The sequence below is a fragment of the Sinocyclocheilus grahami genome, unplaced genomic scaffold (genome assembly GCF_001515645.1).
Source record: "Sinocyclocheilus grahami isolate Dianchi unplaced genomic scaffold, SAMN03320097.WGS_v1.1 scaffold2839.1, whole genome shotgun sequence".
Lineage (NCBI taxonomy): Eukaryota > Metazoa > Chordata > Actinopteri > Cypriniformes > Cyprinidae > Sinocyclocheilus > Sinocyclocheilus grahami.
The window spans coordinates 31394-43457 of record NW_015508015.1 but is presented as its reverse complement, the minus strand read 5'-3'; the positions used below and the strand labels follow the sequence as shown (position 1 = coordinate 43457).

Genomic DNA, 12064 nt, shown 5'->3' with positions numbered 1-12064 from the left:
ATTTTATCAATAAGCGATTTAGATTTTTAGACCCCTTAACCTACCCCCAAACCTAAACCTACCCATTTTACAGCGAATATGCATTTTTATCATTTTATTAATATGCAATTTAGATTTTTAGACCCCTTAACCTACCCCCAAACCTAAACCTACCCATTTTATAGCGATATATATAAAGGATATAAAACGCAAATGACCGAAATACGCAGGAAAAACTTTTAGTAACTATATAGCATTAAAATATATTTATAGTCGCTAATTCCACTCCTACCTATAAGCCTAAACATTTCTGCACAGTATAAGAAAAACATGACAGACAGATAAATGCAATTAACGTTGTCAATGTCAAAAGCAGTACTAAAAGTAATCCAAATGACGATGCGTTGCACCCGGAAATCACAACTAAATGAAATGTTATAATTTCATAAGTAAACAATTTAATAATGCAATTGAAAACAAGTTAATTCATATGACAACTAAAAACTAATCAAATTAATGCCGCGATTTCAATATGGTGTCAATACGTCAGTATTTGTACGTTTAGAGGCTGAAAATACGTCAGTATTGTACGTTTTAGTGCCTGTAAAAACATACGTAAATGTACTTTTTATAGAAGCACATTTTACGTAAAATACATACGAATTATCATGAGATCACGTTGCCAGGTCTCACAGACTCTGGGTAAATTGTACTAATTTTGTCTTCTGGGAAACATCTGGGTTTCTTCTGAAGCTTCTGGCATAATTTAGCTATTATTTTGTCTTGTGGACTATATATAAACATCTGATGCAAAATATCTTACTCAGGACAGTACTAAAACAAATTACATGCATTTTGTATGATCCCTCTAAACAAAACATTTTTTAAAACAAACATACACACAAAAATGAGCTTGAAAATTGAATTTTATCAATACAGTCTTCTATTTCAACTTCAAAGGGTGTGTCTTGTTTCTGATTGCAAATTTAACATTTCAATTAAGGTTTTACTCTAATATGTAATTCAGTCCCTTATTTGTCCTGAGCAGTTCTACTGTCCATTATTCTTCAGAAAAACTCTCCAGGTCTCACAGACTCTGGGTAAATTGTACTAATTTTGTCTTCTGGGAAACATCTGGGTTTCTTCTGAAGCTTCTGGCATAATTTAGCTATTATTTTGTCTTGTGGACTATATATAAACATCTTTGATGCAAAATATCTTACTCAGGACAGTACTAAAACAAATTACATGCATTTTGTATGATCCCTCTTACAAAACATTTTTTAAAACAAACATACACACAAAAATGAGCTTGAAAATTGAATTTTTAACTAATTGATGTATTGATTGATCAGCTTAATAAACAGTTTAATTGGCTATTCAGTTTCAATTGAATGTTTTCTCTCATATTTCTGTGACTAAAACCAACATTAAAACATTCTTCTAGAAACCAGTAACAAGACACACCTTTTGAAGTTGAAATAGAAGACTGTATTGATTTTAAATGAATTTTAAAGGTTTGAATTTAAAACTCAGTCAAAACTACTGCAGTATCTGCCTCTAGGGGTCAGTAATACTGGAGACTCTTTGGAAGGTTTCGCTAGTGAATTTTGAGTGTCAATAACATGACTTCTGCATCTCTTTTGACAATGAAATCAACTGCAAAATGTTCTTTAAGAAGTCTGTAACAAGACCCAGCCTTTGAAACTGAGGTAGAAGATTGTATTTAGTTTAAACTAAATTATGTATTGGTTTAACTTTTAATAGTATGTGTTCTATTATAGTTCTGTGGCTTAAACCCCCATCAAAATGTTTGTCTAATCTGTAACCCATTGAAGTTGTGTAATAAAACTGTGTTTTTATTTATTTATTGATTTAAATGTCAATAGTGTGTTTTTCGGTGTCATACTTCTGTGAAAACAACAAGCATTAAAATGTTCTCACAAGGATCTGGAATAAGCCTACGACCCTATGATTTTTTTATATTATTTTTATTTTATTAATATATTTATTAATAGTAATAATATAATAATAACCACTATCACATACCTTGTTTACAATATTTCTTATTTAAACTCAAGTGAGCGTTATAAGTGTTTGTCTTTATATCTTTCAAAGAGCTTGGTGCACTATTTGCTCGTTTTGTTAATTGTAAAAAACATTCCGGTGGGAAAACATTCGTTTTATCCTTTCCATGTACTTTGTAGACGGTCCCTAGCTGGCCTAAGCGCTAGCTCGGCGCTGCTAGAGACTTTATGCGTTTCAACATATAGAAGACGATTAAAACAAATAAACTGCGATATGTGTTCAGAATTATACTCATCCACTAAGAATTTACTGAAGTTTTTCGCGGCTGAATATCTGTCTAATATCCAACGTCAAACCAACTTTATATCGGTAGCCTTGCAGGAGTAGGAGTGTGTGTCTTGAATCACTCTCTTATCTTTGATGGTAACTACCTCCATTTCTTCCGCAGTACGTCGAGAGTTTTTCTCCATATTAAAGTCTGACAGGTTCCGAGATAAAGTTCTCAATATAACAAATAAAGCAACAAAACGCGTAAAATTCAACTTAAAAGCTGACTATATACATCCGGTAACAAAATCGTATGCATCTGTATTATACAAACATTGCTGACTGTGTGTGACAAAACTTCTAAGTTCCTCAACAGAAAAGCACAACCACTCGTTCCGCCATCTTGGCAGACCGACCACAGACTGTATAAAAAACATGGACGTAGTGTCCGTGACGTCACCCGTAGACTTCCGACGAGCGTTTTGAACGTTGAAGCTCAAAGTGGGCGGAGCCAGCCGTCGCCATCTTGGCAGCGCGTCACCGCGCGTCACTCCCGGATAATCGAAAATGGGCAAAGAGGCGGGAGCAGGTTGCTGAAGCCACGCCCACCTAGCTCGACGGTGGTGACAATCCACCTGTCACTCAAGTGCAGAACTTTAAGGCTTAATATAATTTAAACGGATGAGTTATAAAAAAAAATTCACCCCCCTCACAGTTGTCATGAAGGGCAAAATTAGCTATATAGACCAAAAGCACTTTTTGAACCAGGCTGTAAACATGTTTTTTTCTGCTGTAAAGTTGGGCATTTTAACATGGAGAGTCTATGCTATGGGATTGACTCTCTTTTGCGGCCAGTCCATGAATTACAGTTTTAGTCACTTCCTTGTTGGCTTCACGAGAGAGAGCGGGAGGTTGCCACTCGGGAAGAGACTGTACAAAGGGATATGCATTTCTTTATTTTTTTATTTTATTTAATATTTTTTTTATGGCGATAGTGGAATGTCGATTTTGTTATTTTTCTTTTTGGTTTTATTCCACCATGGTTAGACACTTGTTTGTTATCTGCCTGCTAACGATAAAAACGAAAGTGTTCTGTTTGTTTTTCAGCTCTAGTCGCTTTGCTACAGGTTCATATTTTGCTCAACTATTGTGAGAAGATTAGGTTAGACAATGAATATGATAGACTGTCCAAGTAAAATGTGTCCAATTTTATCTAAAAATAACATGACATTACATGTAAATGTTGATATATTTTAACGTTACGTTAGTTTAAAAACGGATCAAATGTTGCCTACCTTGCTGGTAATGCGAGCTTTGGTTGAAACCTTCTAACAAACTATACATGAAGAGTTCAGATGCAAAAGCCTCTAAGTACAGCTGACGTTTTTCTTTAAAATTAGCATATCTTTCTGGCTACACTATATGTATAGGTATCTATGTAAGTACTGGTACTTCTGAATGGGTTGAGGCTGGGATTTAGCGCATCTGAAGTGAAAGTACTTAATGAACATATAATATGTTTGTGTGTGGAGAGCATTCACTCAGTATTGTTATCTCATTTTTGAACAAGATAGCTTTTAGAGGCTTTTGCATTGGAACTCTTCAAATATACATCTCACGTGTAGCCTATTCAAAGTAGTCTTACGAAAATGAATCATGGTTTTATTTTATTAAAAGCATGTTTTTTTGGAGTATTGATTACAATTTGTATAACCACACAAATACCATAGTTAATGATTTTTGGTTCATTTGTGAATACGGTAACCAGGTGTTTTTTCTTCTTCTCGTGGTAAAACCATGGTTAATTTTCGTAAGGATACTTAAAAATAATATTTTGTAATTAAAAGCACAATTTTCTTGTTGTTTATGGATCATTTTCATCAATATTATTATTATTCATAATGAGCAATATTTTATAAATTGTTTATAAAAACACTCTTTATTTCATGACTGCACTTATAGTGAAAACAGCTAATACATGAATCAGAATTTGGTTTGTATAATATTCATTAATTTGCTGAAGATTATTCATGAGACTTGTGTAGGCTACTGCATTTGCATGAATATTTTGAATTCAGACAGGTTTCTCTACCTATAATCTGTATGATCTGGAGAAAAACATTTTCACAGCTCTTACCTGTTGTTTATTTTTGTTTGGTCCATAATGAACTTTTCATTTCTTTTTCAGGTTTTTTTGGTGTTGATATTGTCGAAGTATCGGTGATGGAGGGAGATCCAGTCACTCTATACACTGATGTTGAAACAAACCAGCAAGAAGATATTAAATGGTATTTTAATGACATTCGAATGGCTGAAATCAGTGGAGATCTCAGTGATATCTGTACAGATGTTCAGTGTAATGAAGGTACTGAGAGATTCAGAGACAGACTGAAGCTGGATCATCAGACTGGATCTCTGACCATCAGAGACATCAGAACCACAGACTCTGGACTCTATGAACTAAAGATCATCAGCAGCTTCAGCATCAGTGAAAAGACCTTCAATGTTACTGTTTACGGTGAGTCACTGAATAAATGTTTAAAAGCAGATTAAATAGTGTTTTTTTTTTTTTTTTGCAGTAACATTCAGAGTAGTTATTTTCTCTTAATGTATTTTAATGCCGTATATACTCAATATATTTGAAAACACATTTACTGTTTAAGTATTTAATTTTAAAAAAGTTTGTAAAATGTGTGCAAAACAGCATGAGACATTGTTTTCATATACACAGTGCTTTCACGTTGTTTTGGGTTTTTTCCCCCAAAAAAATCCTTCAGCAGCTGTTGGTTTGTGTTTCAGGCGTTTCTGCTTCTGAACAAGATGAAAAGTCAGTGAACGAGGGAGAATCTGTCACTTTAGATCCTGGTCTAGGAAGACAACCAAATGAGGTGATGAGATGGTATTATAAAGACATTCTCATTGCTGAAATCACTGGATATCTGAGTAAGATCTGTACAGATGATCAGTGCAAAGAGAGATTCAGAGACAGACTGCAGCTGGATCATCAGACTGGATCTCTGACCATCACAAACACCAGAACCACAGACGCTGGAGTTTATACACTACAGATCAGCAGAAGCCTTCGTCGCAGCAACAGTGCTTTCAGTGTGAAGAGCTTTGGTGTTAACATTGCTGTTAGTGAGTATAATTTAGTTCCCTTGTGCAATTTGAAAACGCACACACACACACACACACACACACACAGATAGATAGATAGATAGATAGATAGATAAGCTTTTAAGCTGTTTGTTATGAACAAATCAAACAAAAGTAATTGAAATAGCTCATCACAGTGAATGTTTCAAGTGTTTTCCCCAAAATCATGCAACTTTTAATGACTTTAAATTGCTGTGGTCTCAAAATTATTATTGGCAAGCATCGTTTGTACTTAGTAGAGTTCCCTATTGCTGTTATGACCTGGTGCAAAAGAGATACATAGCCAGACACCAGCTTCTGGGAGCGTTGCTGGGGAATCTTCGCCCATTCCTCACGAGCAATGGCCTCCAGTTCAGTAATATTCTTGGGTTTACATGCTGAATCTTCCAGGACTTCTTCTGCAATTAACCATAGGCAGAAAGTTATTTTCAGCGTATGCTTCATTCTTCTTCATCCAGACATACCGCTGACTCCTAGGGCTGAAAAGTTCCAGCTTTCAAAACTTCTGTGGCTTATTTATATGATTTTGAGCAAATTTGAAGGCGACTTTTCTTGTGCTTTTGGGTCAGTAGTGGTTTACATCTTGCAGTTCTGGCATGGAAACTGTCTGCATTTAGTAAGTGCCTTAAACTAAAACCTCAGTGCCTGTTGCAACCAAGTCTTGCTGCAGGTCTCCTGCAGTCATTCAAGGGTTTTTCTGAACTGCCTTTTTAGAAATATGGTTGCAGTCATTGATAGCGATACCGAGACTTGAACCCGCAACCTTTGGGTTACAAGTACGACTCTATCCATTAGGCCACCACTGCCCACAATTACTAATTACTTTTGTTTGCAAACAGCTGAAAGTCATTCGATTTTGCCAATAAACCTGATTTGCTGTGGGGGTTGAATTTGTCTTTCTTAATTAAATTTGAATTGGTTTTTATAAATAAATAAATTTGAAAGGTCATCTAAAAGTTACCCCTACTCAGAGTCCCGACTTCCCAGTGAATTTTAGTCATTTCTGTGTGTGTGTATCTATCAAAAAAAATGAACTTAAATGATTTTAGCAAATGGCTGCAATATAACAAAGAGTGAAAAATTTAAGGGGGTCTGAATACTTTCCGTACCCACTGTATATATACACACACACACACACAGTGCCATGAAAAGGTGTTTGTCCCTTCCTGTTTTTAAATTTTTTTTGCGTATTTGTCACACTTAAAAGATTCCGATCATCAAACTAATTTTAATATTACACAAAGATAATGCAAGTAAAAACAAAAAGCAGTTTTTAAATGATGATTTCATTTATTAAGGGGAAAAAGCTGTCCAAACCGACCTGGCCCTACGTAAAAAATCAATTGCCCCTTCCTATTAAAACATAAAAGAACTGATTAACCACATTGTTTTTGAAAGCTGAGTTAAATTTCACTAGCCATATTCTCATTTGCCAAAAAATATCTTGATTATCCCCAAGACTCTTGGGCAAATATTCTGTGGACTGATGCGACAAAAGTTAAACTTTTTGGAAGGTGTGTGTCCCGTTACATCTGGCGTAAAACCAACACAGCATTTCATAAAAAGAACATCATAGCAACAGTCGAGCATGGTGGTGGTAGTGTGATGGTCTGGGGCTGCTTTGCAGTTTCAGGACCTGGACGACTTGCCATAATTGATGGAACCATGAATTCAGCACTCTATCAGAAAATCCTGAAGAAGAATGTCCGGCCATCAGTTTGTGACCTCAAGCTCAAGCACACTTGGGTTATGCAGCAGGACAATGATCCAAAACACACCAGCAAGTCCACCTCTGAATGGCTCAAGAAAAACTAAATTAAGGTTTTGGAGTGGCCAAGTCAAAGTCTGGACTTAAATCTGATTGAGATGCTGTGGCATGACCTTAAACAGTCCTTTCATGCTCGAAAACCCTCCAATGTGGTTGAATTAAAACAACTCTGCAAAGAAGAGTGGGACAAAATTCCTCCACAGTGATGTTAAAGACTCATTGCCAGTTATCGCAAATGCTTGATTGCAGTTGTTACTGCCAAGGGTGGCACAATCAATTAGATTTAGGGGGCAATTACTTTTTCACGTAGGACCAGGCAGGTTTGGACATCTTTTTTCTCTTAATAAATGAAATCATTATTTCAAAACTGCATTTTGTATTTACTTGGGATATCTTTGTGTAATGTATTAAAATTAGTTTGATGATCTGAATGTTTTAAGTGTGACAAATATGCAAAAAAAAAAACGGGAAGGGGGCAAAAATGTTTTCACGGATAATCCACAGGTCGGGCAATAAAAAAATGATGAGATAATTATGCAACTATTGACTACATTTTCAAAAATATGAACATGTTTAAAATGTTTTCATCAGGCAAACGATTTTATTTGTGTGTGTGTTCGCCTGTTCAGGAAGGTGTAGTGAAACGGTGACATTGCAGATAAAGTTCGAAGGGAGTAAAGCCTGTGTTAATGCTATTGAGTAGGCTAATATGGTCAAAGAAGATCTTTTGTTTTCCCCACCCCTAAACATAACTGTCACTGTGACATGAGCCAATCAGGTAAGATGGTCAAACGCCCCTCTGTTTTGCCCTTGCCCACTGATCTGGTAACTCCCATTACTTTCCTGCAGAGACCTGGGGGCTGTTTCATAAAAGACGCTAAGAAAAGCGGGGATTAAAGTCCAAACCTGACTTAAAAATAAGCTAACAAATCAATCGGGACTAAAGCTATTTTATAAACGGCTATTTAAGTTCACGCAATCTCACTAATTCGATCCAGGTTCAATGAGTCAGGATAATTTGATGTGCAGCTTATTCTTAAGTAGCCCTTAATGTCGATCATGGATCAAATCGATCCACCATGGCAAACAGTGAATATATTTGTGCTGTTTAAATAATTTGAGACATTGTGTTTTCCTCGGTGCATAACTGACACATCACAGGTATATTTTTCATCTGTAAATGTTAGAAAGTCATGCAAATATATCCATTTTGTGGGCGAGGCGAGGCTTACGCGAGTGAACGAGCGCTGCTGCGCGCATGCACGCTAAACAGATGGAACGTAATAGAATAATAGCGCAATAATTCTGAATAAAATATGCATTCTATTAAAATATTTGTTGTTGGACATTAAATGGGACATATGTAGAATTTTAATAACTAATGCATTCCTATTGGTCAGGAGTTCAGCTTAGCCTGACAGTTAGCCTGCTCCGGACCAGGTTAGTTTCCCAGCATAAGTTGCCACAGTGACTGAGCCTGAGCTATGGTAATTTTGCTTTAAGAATCCAAATCAAGTGAAAATAAGTCCGACTAATTGAAATAAGCCTGGCTTACTTGGTAAACTTGTTTTATGAAACAGCCCCCTGTACTTGCTCTATATATAATATTAGCCAGTAAGTATATGCCTGACCTTTTCACTCAATATTAAACTATAATCCAGAGGCCAGTTGCATAAATTGCTTAGACTAGTCTTAAAAAAGTCTAATGTTATTAACATGAAAAATGCATAAAATTAGTTTTTCTATAAACATGTTTTTTTTTTCAGTGCAAAGTGCTGTGATGCTGTTTTAACTGCTGTTGTCATTTATTTATTTATTTATTTATTTATTTTAAAGATGCTGCTATTATTAGTTAAATCAATGTCATACAAAAGATGACTAAAGTATAAAGGTCTAAATATCAGACAAAGATATCGGTATAATTGGTTATCAGTCACTCTCTATTCATAATGACTCTTTCTCTTTAGTTGTTCCAGATTCAGGTCAGTCTTCAGCTGTTGCAGCAGGAATAGCTGTTGCTGTCTTTCTGCTTTTGGCTGCATCTGCTGCTGTTGTTGTGATTTACTATCGCAAGCGTCGAGCGAGAAGAGAAGGTGAGTATTATATACAGCTGATTTAACAAGATGGAGATTGTGTGTAAAGAATATTTGAAAGATGCGAAAATGGGTATTTTTATTCTAATTAACCAAAGTGATCTGTGTTTAATTGAGTTTTTTATTGTTCAAACAGACAGCAGGATGCAGAACAGTGGTCAGGTAAGATACTATAGCCTCATTCAGACTGTCAGTTCAAGTCCAATTTTTGTACATATCTCAAATGGAATCTGATCATATTTAGGGCCGGATTTAGGTCAAGGTATCTTTATTAGTACCCAAAGGTAAATTTGTTGTGCAGACAAGAAGTTCAGCAGTCCATAACTAAAAACAATTCTTTACTCGGTACTTAGTTGAAGCACCTTGGGCAGCAATTAAAGCCTCAAGTCTTTTTGGGTATGACACAACAAGCTTTGCACACCTGGATTGGGGGATTTTCTGACATTCTTCTTTTCAAATCCTCTCAAGCTCGGTCAGGTTGGATGGGGGCCGTTGGTGGACAGCTAGCTTCAGGTCTCTCCAAAGATGTTCGATAGGGTTCAAGTCAGGGCTCTGGCTGGGCCACTCTAGGGCATTCCCAGAGTTGTGTTGTCTTGGCTGTGTGCTTAGGGTCATTGTTGGATGGTGAACCTTTGGCCCAGTCTAAGGTCCTGAGTGCTGTGGAACATGTTTTCATTGAGGATATCTCTGTACTTTGCTCCATTCAGCTTTCCCTCAGCTTCCCTTTTTTGCAAACGCCAAGCGGGAGAGGCTTACGTCTAGCCACTGTGCCATAAAGCCCAAATCAGTGGAGGGTTGCAGTCATGGGCGACAAAGTGTTAGTCATGGAATCCCTGATTTTGACCCAGCTGCAATTGGATTGCTTAACCAAGCGCTAAATACCCTCAACATGTTTTTGCAGCGTTGAGCAATGTAACCAATCACAGACATATCTGTTGATTTCTTAAACGCAATGGCCAATCAGAAACGTTTTGTCAGAATTCACTCACTGCTGAATGCGCCGCAGTTTTTAAGTGCAGTCTTGCATGCTCGTGGAAAATCTCATGACTAAGTGCAGATGCGATGTAAATAAGAGCTTCATTGACTATAACGTAACTTTGTAAGATCGCGATGAACGAAGATGAGTGACACTTTTTAATGATAAAGGGAGCGAGCTTTGCGCACTTGCTAGGGTATAATCCTTTCAGAATTTGTATGAAACTTTAGTTTTTCGGCTACACCCGGCAAAGTGTCTGGAATGACATCCGCATATTTATGTGGGATTCACTCTCGAAATAGCAGTGATTGGCAATGGACGGAACATAAAATATGTTGATTTAATTCTGGAACCGGTCCTGGCCAAACCTCCACAGACAGCCCGCGTCCCAAGCGAGATCTAATTCATGGACCAAAAGCGTGTAAACTTTATTGAGATCGGGACATATCAACCAGTAATTTCATTTCATTTCTGTAACGGACGGTAGAATGTTCAGCAATGAATGGTATGCTATTTATGACAGAATATAGTCCCACAACTGATCATTAATGTTTCCTCACGTGTCTCGACTTTGGTAACAACAATTCAAAATGGAAACATTTCAAGTGACACGGGGAAAAGACACGGAAAACTTCAGTGAACAGAAAAGAAGCGTGCACATTTATGGTTAAAAATGAAAGGCCATTAACTGACAAACGAGAAGCATCACCATTCAAGTCAACAGGAAGAGCCAAAGCTAGTCCACAGTTTACTAAACAGTGCCAATGTCTTTAAGTTATTCTTGACTGTGTTGGATTGACTGCTTTGATGCATTGCAATACGGTAGGGCATTGTTTTGATGCATCCGGAAAAGTTTTTTCTTTCTTTCTTTCTTTCCCTGACTCAAGAGTCAAATGTCGCCCATGGTTGCAATAATGGTTGTCACAGGCGACAACATAATGCCAAAAAGAAAGAAACATTGGAAAATAGGCATATTTTATTCAAGACATTATTATATGACATCAACATGCATTTATCATTACAATCACCGCCAGAATGTCCAACTTCACCATGATGAACTTAAAATGTGGTTCTATTATTTTTCCTCAACAGTTCTCCTCACAAAACGAAATTCATTTCAAACACAAATTTGATAAGAACAGAGTGGAAATTATTAGCAACACCAAAATGAAAGCTAATGTTTTCTGTTAGTTTAAGCAAAAACTAAGAAAAATAAAACCAAACTTTGTAGCAATAATTAAGACCAAACTGAACATAATGTGTGTTTATGGTGCATGTCGGCAATGTTGTCTCGGCGGGGGCGGGGCGTGGTGGAGGTGGGGCTTAGGTAGGCGATATTATCGGATATCGCGCAATAAGATATTTTTGGCATAGCGCCCAGCCCTAGTAGGGTTATGGTAGAGAAGTGAACATTCAATTCACGGGCAACAGCTCTGGTGGGCATTCCTGCAGTCAGCGTGCCAATAGCACGCTCCCGCAAAACTTGCGACATCTGTGGTATTGTGCTGTGTGATAAAACTGCACATTTTAGAGTGACCTTTTATTGTGGCCAGCCTAAGGCACACCTGTGCAATAATCATGCTGTCTAATCAGCATCTTGATATGCCACACCTGTGAGGTGGATGGATTATCTCGGCAAAGGAGAAGTGCTCACTAACACAGATTTAGACAGATTTGTGAACAATATTTGAGAGAAATAGGCCTTTTGTGTACATAGAAAAAGTCTTAGATCTTTGAGTTCAGCTCATGAAAAATGGGGGCAAAAACAAAAGTGTTGCGTTTATAATTTTGTTCAGT

At 36.9% G+C, this 12064-nt stretch overlaps 1 protein-coding gene across 1 annotated transcript; it reads left to right on the top strand.

Annotated features, from left to right (window-relative positions):
- The first annotated feature begins 3450 nt into the window (after positions 1-3450).
- Positions 3451-9599, top strand: LOC107575724 (uncharacterized). The gene is made up of 5 exons (XM_016262068.1): positions 3451-3466; positions 4463-4792; positions 5074-5412; positions 9166-9291; positions 9428-9599. The coding sequence occupies exons 1-5, from the start codon at positions 3451-3453 to the stop codon at positions 9523-9525; spliced, it is 909 nt and encodes a 302-aa protein (XP_016117554.1). The 3' UTR covers positions 9526-9599.
- Positions 9600-12064: the final 2465 nt, after the last annotated feature.